Source organism: Canis lupus, chromosome 2 (assembly GCF_003254725.2).
Source record: "Canis lupus dingo isolate Sandy chromosome 2, ASM325472v2, whole genome shotgun sequence".
Classification (NCBI taxonomy): domain Eukaryota; kingdom Metazoa; phylum Chordata; class Mammalia; order Carnivora; family Canidae; genus Canis; species Canis lupus.
This window is the reverse complement of record NC_064244.1, coordinates 80,831,552-80,844,641: the sequence shown is the minus strand read 5'-3', so window position 1 is coordinate 80,844,641 and position 13,090 is coordinate 80,831,552. Positions and strand designations below refer to the sequence as shown.

At 55.3% G+C, this 13,090-nt stretch overlaps 2 protein-coding genes across 8 annotated transcripts in view; both read left to right on the top strand.

Moving 5' to 3' along the window:
• TMEM51 (transmembrane protein 51) overlaps positions 1–13,090 on the top strand; it is a 58,423-nt gene that overhangs the window by 27,321 nt on the left and 18,012 nt on the right. The gene's annotated exons all lie outside the window — the stretch shown is intronic.
• On the top strand, positions 2,781–5,386 carry LOC125754581 (porimin-like). The gene has a single exon (XM_049107034.1). It carries the CDS (start codon positions 2,889–2,891, stop codon positions 3,468–3,470), a length of 582 nt encoding a protein of 193 aa, XP_048962991.1. The 5' UTR covers positions 2,781–2,888; the 3' UTR covers positions 3,471–5,386.

Sequence of the window (13,090 nt, the reverse complement as noted above, 5' to 3'; positions counted from 1 at the left end):
CTCGTTCCTCATCTGTAAAACGGGGGTTATCGTAACCATTACCTATGTCGCCTCGTAGGTTTTGTGAAAAATAAACAAAATAGTCCGGGTCAAAACACTATCACCACGTAGTGAGGGTGCGATACCTGTGGCCGTTCTGGGCTCCAACAATATTTGCACGATACCTTCTGTGTGTCTGGTTCCGTCGGCCCCGTACCTGACTGTGTAGAGCTTCCCCTGGGGTGTGGGGTCCGGGGACGGGGACGGACAAAACACCATGTTAAGCAACGAGGTGCTTGCGAGCCGCACGCATCGCCGCGTCCCAAACCAGCAGGTGCTAACACACGTGGTCACACGAGAGGCTACTGTGCGCCAACGTCCGGTGGTGAACATCCCCCCACGGGAGTGACATTTGAGTGACGGGTGAGCAGGAGCCAGTGGCGAGGGGCAGTGTGGTGGGAGCGCGGGAGGGGGGGGGGACGGCAGACTGAAGCAGCTCCTCACAGACTCGACGACGATGCTTGTCGCTGTGACAACGCAGGTCCTGATGCAGCAGGTCCCGGGGCAGACCTGAGCCTCTGCTTTTCTGCTAACGGGGCCCGGGGCTGCCGGGGACCCCGCTCTGAGCCACCAGAAGGAGGCTGAGGGGGTCGGGGGGTGGGGGGCCAGCCGACAGAGCGACAGAGCTCCGGAAGGAGCTTGGATCGTGCGCTCAGGGCAGTAGGAGCCCGGCAGGAGAGCGACGGAACTGAGGGGGCCCAGGCAGGAGGCGCGTGTGCCATCCAGGTGATGGTGGCAGCCGGGGAAGCAGATGTAGGGGTGCTTGGGAGTAGGTGCATGTGACCCCTTTGGGCGAGGGGAACTGACACCACTTGCCAAGGGGCTGAATAGAGAGATCCTTAATGCTCTCCATAAAAATTATTGCGCATGCTTCTTTAAAAAAAAAAAATCCTAAACCAGTAATGACGTAGAGCAGCGGTTCTTGGCTGGGGCATCTCCCCGCTGCTGCCGCCGCCGCCACCACCACCGGGGAACATGTGGCCATGTCTGCAGACATTCGTGTTGCCCCAGCGGGGATTGAGATGCCCCCGGCCTCTAGAGGGTAGGGACCAGAGACGCCGCTAAATACCCTGCGATGCACAGCACAGCCCCCTCGACAAAGAGCGGTCAGCCTGACCTGCAGTGATGCAGGTGGAGAAACCCTGGTGGAGAAATGCAGAAAGTATGTCGCCCCCTTTTGTCACCCCGTCTGCGGGGTGCCCCAATGACCACGTTTCTCTGTGCATATGCGCACATTCCGGTTCCCTTTCCAGTAAACCACCTCGCCAGGCATGGGATGTGCGGCAGTTGCTCCCAACTTGGGAGCAGGGTCGGGAGGAGGGTATCTGGTTCGCTGAATCTGCTCTGCTCTCACCGCACGATGATGGTCGCGGCCCAGCCACAGGAGCCGGGAGGTAGCAAGTGGCCTAAAACCTCTTTGCTCTAAAAGTCGTGAAATTCTTCCTTTTTTCCAAAGGGCTGTCTACAAACTGCCTATCACTGTGATCCGGCAGCCTCTGTGACAGGGCTAACTTCCAGAACCTGAGAATTTCAATGTCGGAAGAAACTTCGGGATCATCTAGTGTCTCAGCCGACCTATTTCTCAGATGGGAAAACCGAGGCCAGAGACTTTTTTTTGCAAATGGGGAAATCCTTTTATAATAGTCTCTTCTTAATATTTTGGGATTTTGATCTCAGGTTTTTAATGTAAAGTGTGGTGACAGCTTATGTTTCTGATTTTTTTTCCCCTTGGGCGTCTCCGCATGTGCAGTTGGTTACAGTGGCTGATAGAGGAGATGTGATTTAGCCCTGTCGCTCCTCGACGCTGCGTGTAGACTCTACGCTCAGAGCGCTACCGGCCGCCCTCCGGTCCTCACGCTCCCGTCCTGTGGGGGAGACCCCATAGGGCCCCCCGAAGCGGAGAGAACGATGCCCTGCCGCTGTAGGACCCCAAGCAAGGACCCCGCAGGCCAGAGAGGTCGACTCCGGCAGCAGTGAGGACCCCAGCAGGCCAGGGGCGGCAGGGGGGACGTCTGGCGAGGGACAGGGGGGTGCATCGGGGTGGCTCCCTGGCTGTTTCCCAGACCCCTCAGGCTGGGCAGAAGGGCCTCAACACCAAGCTCAGGGCTTTGGCCTTTGATTCTGTGGCCCTGGGAAGCCACCGAGGGTTTGTTTCTGAGCAGGAGAGTGATGGTAAAAAAAAGGGGGGGGGGCTGTTTCTGGAGGATCAGAGTGGCAGCAGCATGCCGGGTGAGTTGGATAGAAGGGAAAGACCGGGGGCAGGAAGCCAGGTCGGCGCAGCGAGGGGGAGGGCTGTCCCCTGGTGCAGTGGAAACAGAAGAGGAGGAAGAGATGGGCCTTCGGGATGGCCGGGGCCGATGGGAAGGACGGGGGAGCCCGCAGCCACAGATGAGCCAGCTTTCCAGTTCAGATGGGGACGGGACTCTACGATGTGGGAAACTGGCACCGGTCCCTCGCCTCTCCCAGCCTCAGTTGTCTGTAGGACGGGGTGAGACCAGCGCTGGTGGTGAGGAGGAAACAAGATTGTGCATGGAAGTGCGTGGAAATCAGCCCGGGCCTGAGGGGAGCGGCAGGCGGGGGCTGGGGGCCAGGAGGTGCTGGGGAGCCATGGAGGGATCTTGACTGAGGGTGACATGATGACATTTGCCTTTTGGAAAGACACCCCACCCCCACCCCACCCCGTCCTCCCTGAAAGCAGCATAGAAAGGACAGGCTGGGGCCCCGCCCCGCCCGTCGCCCCAGGCCGGCTCCCGCGCCCTATTTGGGCATCGGGGGGCCGGCGGCGGGAGGCGGCGCGGCGGACGCTGGGTCGGGGAGCCGCGAGGCCGCCGCGTCCTGCCGTCGGAACAATGGGAGTGGGCGCGCGCGGGGCCTGGGCGGCGCTGGTCCTGGGCGTGCTGCTGATGCTGGCGCTGCTCAAGGCGGCTGTGGACAGCGCGGGCCTGGACGGATCTCTAAACACAAAGAATTCAATGCCTTCAGGAAACCACAGTGCTAACCCAACAGAGAATGTCACCTTTGTGACCTCCAACTATACGAGCCAGTCCACCACCAGCTCCACGAAACCGCTGACCACGCCACTGTCTCCTATCTCCAAGACGGCCACAGCTACAGCCAGAATCACAACAGCTGGGGTCTCGGCCAACAGGATCTCTACCAGCTCAGGTTCCCAGAACACAACCCAGGCGACGCTGGCCACGGAGACCATCGCCCACAACAGTTCAGCCACAGCCCTTTCTTTATCAGTAACAATCACACCAACTATTAATTCTAAAGGAAATCCAGGATCAAAATTTGATACTGGCAGCTTTCTTGGCGGTATTGTGTTGACACTGGGTGTCCTGTCAATTCTTTACATCGGATGCAGAATGTATTATTCAAGAAGAGGCATTCGATACAGAACCATTGATGAACATGACGCCATCATCTAAGGAAGTCAAGGACCAATGGAAGAAGATTGATACAGCCCTGTCAATTAATTTCAGTTATTAGGCCATGCATATAATATACAATGTGCTGTATAAACATATAGAAATTCCTCCTGGTTACTAAAGGTAAAACAGGTTTGGTTTGGGTTTTTTAAAGGAGTATTTGGAACATATAGTTAATACAATGGTTATAGTCACTTTTAAAAAATGCACAGTAAGACAAGGCCTGCCCTTTCCTTGTATGGCACTGGTCACAGCGGGGGAGTAATTGGCAGACATGGTCCCTGATGGGCGCTGTGCCGTCCCAGCATACAAATAAGGGCCTCAGGATGGTAACAGAAATGCCACACAGCAAAAATTATAGGAGTTAACCAGCTCGCAAGCATAACTTTAAAGCTTTGTACCTGGTGCACTGCCCCCAGGCCCCAATCAAACTAGAAATGATATCTGGGCTTTGCCCTACTAGGGAGAGCCTGAACTGTCAATGATAGTTAATCTAAGTATTTTTTCCTCTGTGTATTTCAGTAAACTGCAACACTGAACAGTGTTTTAAAGATTTAGTTAGGTTATTGCTGCTGTGAGACTAGCGTCAACTACTGGAAATTGCTTTATTTCATATGGAACAGTTATTTTCTGTTTAGTGAATATTTTTAAGAGGTGTAAAGCTTTCTGTTCCTAGAATCGCTTAATGTCCTGTAAACTTCCCTAACATAGGCTCCTCCTGTGATTTCCAAACCCACCCCACAAGCTAAGGCCGTGCCAGTCCGTCCAGGGGCCGTAGGGCGGCACTACCTACACAACCCCTCAGGCTCCCACCTACATGACCAAATGCTGCATTTTTGTGCACTGTTGATTTTACTCAGATTTGGGGAAATAGCATTTTTATACTAAAAAAAACTTTGGATTAAATTTTTAAGTCTTTTTAAGATAAGCTTTTATTATTCTTCAGGCCACTCGTCTCCTGGGGGCAGGCATGTGGCTATATTATGGTAGCAGAGAAAGCACCGTGTTGTAGGGACCCCAGGGCCGGTCAATGTAGTTCCTGTTACAAACAGCCAAAACTCGGTCATGTTTGGCAAAAAAAAATGGTATTTAGACTGACTGTATGACCATCTGAGAGAGTGTTTCTATCTTAGTAAATTTCTGCTAATCCAGAAATACACTAAAATGTCCTAATGTCCCTCATCTGCACTGAAAAGTATTTAAATGTGACTTGTGACCAGCTTTTGTGTTTCAGAGGATGCTAGGAATTTTTATGTAAAAGCATCACTTCTGCTCACTGTGCATTACGGCCTAGTCTGCTGAGGACCAGGTGATGCCGCAGGCCTGAGATGTGTATTGTAGAGGGAATCCAAGAAAGCCTGGGTGGGTGGAGTTAGTAACAGACCACATACTTGCCTGGTCAGGACCCCACCATTTCTATTTCTTTGCAAAATGATGTGTGTGTGTGGGGGGGGTGTTTCAATTTTACCTTTTTCATCTCCTGTGTTCTTTGTGCTTCTCGGCTTGAGGTCCATTAGAACAACATAGGCAGGCCTGATTTTGAGCACTCGGAAGATAGGAAACCACTTCATGTCCCTGAATGCCTTTTCTGTGGCGCGAAGACTGTCTTCTCTGTGTGGAAGCTGCATTGCGCACTTCCCAGGCCAACCACTGCTCCCCCAGTGCACATTTCACAGGCATAAACTCATACCCTTGTCCTGTTCACTTCGGCAAATACTTGCTTTTGTTTGCATTGAGAAATGTATTGACTTGAAGATACATTAGAACCCAATCCAGGACTTTAGATAATCCAAAACATGAATATTCCCATTCAGATAAATGAGAGTTGACAATATATTAGTGAGAATTTTGTATTTTTAAGGAGAAAAAAAAAGCAAATTCCTTTAACTCTTTTTTCCTTTTATTATAATGACCAGCTTTTGGTATTTCATTGTCACTGAGATCTATTTTTAGAATAAAATTTTGTTCTTCATCTAAAAAAAAAAAAAAAAAAAAAAAAAAAAAAAGAAAGGACAGGCTGGGAGGCAGGGCCCACCGAGGAGGCCTTCATGGTCCACATCCAGGTGAGGTTGGCCTTTACGGAGTGGGACGTGGGGGCCATCGTGGGCTGTGGACTCTCCCCAGGGGCCCACCTGCTTGCTGGGTCCCCTTTGTGCTTGGCAACCCCTGCCCGATGATGGTCAGGAGGCAGATATTTGCCCTGCAGCCCAGCTCGGGGGTGCTTTGTGCCCGCTGGCCCCTGTGTGCACGGTGCTACGCCAGGCAGGCCCCACGGCAGCTGCCCACGTGGGAGCCCAGCAGCACCGGATTCACCCTCCCGCCCAAAACCTTAGCCCTCACGCCAGCCCCGGATCCGTGCCCCACCGCCAGGGCCTCCCTGTTGGGGACCAGGGGCTCCTTGCTCCTGCTCTCTACTAGCATCTCTTCCTCCTCCTGTGCTCTCACCCAGGGCCCCTCCATCCTGCATCTTGGCTCACTTTTCTCTCCTTTGGGTCGCTTGTGCCTCACTGTCTCCTTGCGCCCCGCGCCCCCACCCTGTGTCATCTCTCCTCCCCCTTCCAGTGCCTTCCTCTCCTCCTCTCTTCCTGCACGTGTCCGTTGGCTAGACGTGCGTTATAACCTTGGCAGTAACGTTTTCAAGGGCAGGCCTGGTGCTTCTTCCTGCCCTGTGACTCCTGCCAACAGCCTAGAGGCACGCCCAGCCCCGTGACTTACGGCAGTGTCTGTGGGGTGGCGCGTGGGAGGGCAGCGGCCCAGGGAGAGATTTGCCGGCTTTCAGCCCGAGGACCGCATCCTTCCTCGGTCACTGCCACGGCCACAGGCCTCTGTTAGTCAGCGGCCCTGAGAGTCATCCTCAAAGCATCCCGACCAAGGAAGGAGATCCAGTAACCTGGCAATCAGGCCTGGACTCCTGACCCTGCATTCCAGAACGCCTACCTGTCCAGGTGCTCGTGGCCAGACGGCGCAGAGAGGACTGTGAGGAGGTGCCCTAGGGGGAGGTGGTGGTCACTGCTCACTTGGTCAGCACCAGGCTTGCCTCAGAAAGGAGACGGTTGGGGGCAACTAGCCAGTTTGGTTTTGCTTTGGGTTTTTTTTTTGTCATTATTAATTAAAAAATAATAATTTTAAATTAGACAAGAGGGTTTATATTGGTTCATGCAGCTGACACATTGGGAAGTCCAGCTGGATTCTTGAGTTCAAGTGGTGTCTCCTGGCATGGGGCTCGCCGTCCACCTCCGCTTTCATTTCCTCCAGTGCTGGCTCCCTCCTGGGGCAGCCTCTTCCCCGGGAGAACCAGATGGCCACCAGCTGCCACCAGCTATCTCCTGTCCCTTCCAGCAAACCCCGGGGTGGAGGGGATGGTGGGGGGCGGGGAGGTTAGGGACCCAGCAGGGGTTCCCCTCCCAGGCATTTCTGTGGCCAGGCCCCATCCTCTGAGTGATAGGAAGCTCTGATTGGCCAGGCCTGGTGGCGCCCAGATTTAGGGCCAGGAGAAGGGGGCTGGGATGTCGAGCACCAGCCTGGCCACAGGGCACCTGCGTCCTGGTCCAGGGCAGCCTGGCTCTCGGAGCCCAGTGTAGCCCGGCCCCCCAGGCCTCCAGGGACCATCCTTGAGAGTGACATGTGCCACCGGCTCTGGACGACGTGGCACTGTGATGGGCACAGTAGTGCCTCCTTCTGAGGGTCCCTGCAGAGGCATTTGTGATAATAATAGATTACCCTCGGATTCCCTCTTTGGGATTTTCCAATTTTTTTAAAAGATTTTTTATTTATTTCCTTTTTTTTTAAGATTTTATTTATTTATTCATGAGAAACCAGAGAGAGAGAGAGAGAGAGAGAGAGAGAGAGGCAGAGACACAGGCAGAGGGAGAAGCAGGCTCCATGCAGGGGAACCCAATGCAGGACTCGATCCCAGGACCCTGGGGTCATGCCCTGAGCCAAAGGCAGGTGCCCAACCACTGAGTCACCCAGGCACCCCAGGATTTTCCAGTTTGATACCGGATCTTTGCAAAGAGAGGGCCTATGTGTGGGGCTGGCTGCCTCAGTCCCCCAGCACCTGGACTTCCGCGCGGCGTGCCGTGGGTGCCCAGTTCATGTGTATGGGGGGTGGGGACAGACTGCCAGGAGACAGCTGGCAAGCCAGAGGACAAGAGCCTTGGCCTGCCCCCAGGCCCCACCCTCACCGGGCAGCCTCCTCCATCTGCCTCCAGCTGGTTGGGGGTACTCAGGAAATAGGGGCTATTTTATCACCATCTGTGTCATCATTATTTATCGTCCCTGTTGTAGTTACTCTTGTGACTACATGGCCATTGTTATTGTTCAGCCTGGAAGTTTCTTCTGGTTCAGGGAGCAACCTTGACCCTTGCTGGACCTCACCCCCCACCCGCCCCTTTGCTTCAGTAATTGCATCCGATGCCCAGATGTGTGGTTACCATCCCCTTGGCTGATGGGTGCATCAGGGTCACAGCTCACAGATATTTAATAAAGCCCTACACTGCCTCGGCCCCCTGTAGGGTAGAGACCATCTGGCATAGCTCCTGGCCTGAGGGGACAGGGACACGACTGGGATGCCCACAGATGCACCGCAGACTGGGACACCGCGCTGTGGGGCTTCCAGGGGGATAATCCCAGCCCAGATGCAAACAGCGCTGCTTTGGACGTGTGGTGCCTGGGTGCTCACCGGCCTCAGCCCCCTTCCTTCCTCTGCAGTGGGGACGGCGGAGCAGCCGGAGAGTGTGTTGATGGTTACAAAAATGACGTGCAGAAGTGTCCAGCTCAGTGCCAGGAAGGAATTGCAACCCCCGGGCTGTGCTGCGGCGCCTGAGAGGGGGCAGAGTCCTGGGACGTGTGACTAGCCACCTGAAGCCTCGGGTCACAGGGGCTGAGCCCGGGTGGCCGAGAAGCATGAGGTCAGCACTCAGCCCTGACCCTAGGCTCCCAAGCAGATTACTTAAGACACTGGTGTTTGTCTTTGTCACTGAGCGGCCTGGGACAAACCCCGGTCCCCTCCATCTCGGTGCCAACAGCAAACCCTGGCTGCCGACGGCACACAAAGCAGTGCCTTGTTCACGGAAGCCCCGTGTAGTGACATCTGAAAGACTCATTCTTTTAAAGCCCGGTTTGGGGGAGCAGATGAGAGGCAGGATCTTAGAGGGACTCTAGACTCAGACCATCTGGTTCCCAGCCTCATCCTGCTACTTATTAACATGAGACTTTGGGCAAGTTCCGTAACCTCTCCGGGCCTCAGTGTGCGCATCCGTAACATGGGGGTGATGGTAGCGGCTTCTCCGTGTGAAGATTAAGTGAGATAATCCGGGCTCAGAGTAAGCATTCACTGCATTTAGTTAAGCAGATGTTAGCAGGTAAGTTAGCAGGTAGGAACAGTTACCTGTTCTTATATTGATGTAAAGACACACGCTTTTGAAAACAAAAGGCCCTTTTGTAAGACGCGTCAGGCCCCAGTGCGTGTCTGACGGGCGTTGTCTATATCCAGGGTCACCTGAAGCTCCGAGCGCCATGCGGGTAGATTCCAGGCTGGGGTTTCTTATCCTGGGGGACCGTCCCCGAAAGGCCAGTGACCCCAAGATTGTGCAGGGCTGAGCCCAAGGCCCTTACCGTAGGCCGGATGACAAGTTTATTACGGGATAACGGCACCGCCACCCCCAGACGCCCACCTGATCCCGGAGCCTGTGTGATGATGTCACCTTACGTGATCAAAGGCCTTTGCAGATTCACATTATCCGGGTGGGTGTGTCATGGTCTCAAGAGTCCTTAAAAAGGCGGGGGGCATGAGGGTGTCAGAGAAGGAGGTGTGCTGATGGCCACAGAGCTGGGAATGACGTCCTGGGAGACGGGGGGGGGGGGGGGGGGGGGGCGGTGGCGGGCCGGAAGCTCGGGAGCACAGGCTGCTCTAGAAGCTGAAGAAGAAGACAAGGAAAGAGATGCTCTCCGGAATCCTCCAGGGGGAATGCGGCCCGGCCGACACCTCCTGCCCTCCAGGACTGTGAGAAGATGAATGGGAGTTGCTTTAAGCCACTCAGTGTGGGGTGATTTGTCACAACAGCAACAGGAAACCAACACAACCTTCCTCGGGAGAGGGTGTGCGGTGGTTTTTCAGATTTCCACCTGCGCTGACAGGCAGATGATGAACAGTCGCAGGTGCAGAGCATCCCGCTGGGCATCCCACCTGGGCATCCATCCCGCAGGTGTTAGGACGCCACCTTCCCCCCTCCTTGGTGGCGCCCCCTGCCTCTGCATAGCACATCTGAGATGAAGGCATGTCTTCCCCCGGCATTTCTTCTCTGGAACAGACTCAGAGAGGCCCCACAGAACAGCGTGTTGCATGGCTCTGGGGGTTTCTAAATCCCGACCAGTACAGGTGTCCGCGGAGTGTGCCTCCCCCGGTCCTTACTCAGTGCCGCTGGGGCCTGTCTGCATGGGGAATGCGCTGCGGCTCCCTCCGTGGGATCAGTAGAGATACCCCTGCGTGGGCACAAACACCCTAGCAGCTGCTGGGAGCCACAGCCTGGCACCCAACCTGGGTTTATCATTCACACAACCCCAAACAGCCGCAGCTTCCCGGCAGCGCCCTCGGGCTCGCACGCGCGGCTGCAGCTGCCAGACCTGGCGTCTGTCACGTCCCTGGACCCTCAGGAGCAGCAGCTTCCTTACACAGAGGAGGAAGCCGAGGCTCACAGAGGTGAAGTGCATGGCTGTGGGCGTGCGGGGTTAAACCAAGGTCGGACAGACTCTAAAACCCGTGTATTTTCCGCGATAGCGCTACGCCACGCCATTCATTCATCCAGCATTTATGAGGCTCCTCCTGCACGTGCCGGGCCTGCTGCAGGACAGAGGGAAAGCAGCAAGCAACGCAGAGCAAAGCCCCCTGCCCTGGAGCGCTCACATTCCAGGGCAGCGCTGTCCCTTAGAGATAGAATGCACGCCCCGTGTGTCATTTCCAGTGGCCGGTAACCGCGTTATTTTTTTTTAAAGTACAAAGAAACAGGCAGAGATGATCATTGTTATTTAACTCGCTATATCGGAAATATATCATCCCAACACAAAATTGATCAAAAACGCTAACGAGATAGTCTTGGCGGAGGGGTCTTGTACTTTTATAGGACATCTCAGTGCCGACTGGCCACATTTCCTCTTTTTTTAAGATTTTATCTCTTCATTCGTGAGAGACACACAGAGAGAGGCAGAGACACAGGCAGAGGGAGAAGCAGGCTCCCAGTGGGAGCCCGATGCGGGACTCGATCCCAGGACCCTGGGATCACGCCCTGAGCTGAAGGCAGCCGCTCAACCCCTGAGCCCCCCAGGTACCCCCAGACTGGCCACGTCTCAAGAGCTCACCAGCCACATGTGGCCAGCGATGGTCGTAGCGGTCAGAGCAGCTCTGGCACACAGCCGATGCCCATGGAGACAGTGACCTGGGTGCAGCTGGTGTGGTGCCACCCACGGGGCTCAGCAGCCACCAGCCCATCCCTGCTCACGTCCAGCTCGGGCTCATATTGGCCACACGCGGCTCCGCAGCTTCTTGTGGCTGGGTTGTCGTGGAATCGGGACGAGCACTTGTTTGTGGGGTGGTGGGCGGAGGTGCTGGGCCTCAGCTTGGAGGTTGGGTTAATCCAGCCCTTAACTTGTGCCACATCCTCTTCAGTGGCCACATCGGGCCTCTCTCTCTCGTTTTATTACTGTTGCTATTATTTTATCCCCCTGCCCCCCTTGCCCCAGCTCCACTTTCCTCTCCCAGCACCCATCCCCGCTGCGGGGAGTGCCCTCATTAGCCCTCGTGACGGGCAGGTGCTGGCCCTGGAGCCGGGGTTAGGGTCATGCGCTTGGCCTGAGAGCAGGGAGGTCCCGGCAAAAGAAAATCCAGGCACTGATCCACAAGGAATGGGGACAGCTGTGGCCTCAGGCCATCTCCGGGCACCTGGAACCTCTGGACCCTGTGTTCCCGACCCCCGGCCTCTCTGCCTAAAGAGCCCTTCTCAGCCTCTTTGTCCACACTGTCCTTTCTCCCAGTTCAGGCCCGGGCTCTCGGAGAACCAGCACCGAGTCTCCCGTGCCCCTCATTCCCGCAAAGACTGCTTCTTGGCCAGCGCTGCACCGACAAGCACTTGGTCTGCGCATTCTCTCTTCGGGAAGGTGTAGTTATGGCCATCTTACAGATGCGGAAACTGAGGCTCGGGGGGTATCAGGAACAGCTAGTTGAGCAGAGGAGCCACGGCCCGGACGGAAGCCTGCACACAAGGCCCTAGTCCTCCCCGTCCTGATCTGCACGCGGCCTAGTTGCCAAGGCCTGGAACGGGGCGTCCTCACCCCACACAGCTACATCTGCCCACGGCCAGCCTCCAGGCTCGGCTCCCACGCTGTAAGCCTCTCGGCCTGACTTTCAGACTTTCCCACCCTTTCCAGTCCTCACCCCTAGTTCTGTGGGGAGAGAAGGGGTCCTCCGCCGACCTCTCCTAATCTCCCCGGAGCCCAGGACAAGCTGTTCCCCTCTTCCTAAAGTTCCCCTCGTGCTTCATACCCAATCACCATAAATTTAGTAGCATGAAATAGCTCATGTGTATTATGTCGCAGTTCTTGTGGGTCAGGAGTGCAGCCGGGTCCTCTGTGAGGCCAGGTCGGGGTGTAGGCCCGGGATGGCGTCTCCTCTGCAGGGTGGCTGTCAGGGCTTACAGCAAAATTGGTGCCTGCGCTTGTAGGACCAGGGGCCTCATTTACTGCTGGCCGTCGTTGGGAGCCGACCCCAGGTCCTTACCGAGTGGGTCTCTCTCCAAAGTGTCCACCCGCTTTATTAAACTCTCCAAGCAAGAGAACGTCTCCCTGCAAGGTGGACATCACGGTCGCAGGTGATAGAGTCTCGCACAATAACCTGCATCCCATCACTCTTGCCGTATTTTATCGGCCAGAAGCAAACTACGGTTTCCTCCCACGCTCAAGCGGAGAGGCCACGCGAGGGCGCAAACACCAGGAGATAGGGACTGTGGGGTCACTTTGCGAGTCCGCCTGCCAGCTTTCCCTCTGATTCTCCTTCCTTAATGGCAGGATGGGACCGTGGAGTCGGAGAGACCTGCTGTATGGCTTTAGGCAAGACCTCAGTGTCCTCATCTGTAAAAACTGGGGCAATACCATCTGACTCTTGGCATTCATGGGATGCATTCATGGGATGGTTAAATAAACTCCCTAAGTAGAGCTTTTAGCACTATCCTTGGCAGAGCTATTAGGCTCATAAATAATAACACATTCCCTGTTACTATTCACCCGGCCTGAGCTGGTTTAGGTGACAAAAAAAGCCCTACGTAACAATAGATTCAATAAAATAAATGTTTGTTTTTCTTCCATGCAGAGTCCGGAGTTCAGCCGGCTAGGGCTGGGAAGATGGCTCAGCAAGCACCAGGGTCCCAGACTCCTTTTCTTTCAACTGCTCTGCCATCTTCTTCATGCTCCATATGGCTGCTGAGCTCCAGCCATCACATCTACACCACAGTGAATAGGAAGGAGGAAGGGGAAGAAAGAGAGAGAGAGAGAGAGGCATGTCCCTTCTACTTAAGAACCCTTCCTGAGAGGCACCCGGGTGACTCAGTCAGCTAAGCACCCAACTCCCACTT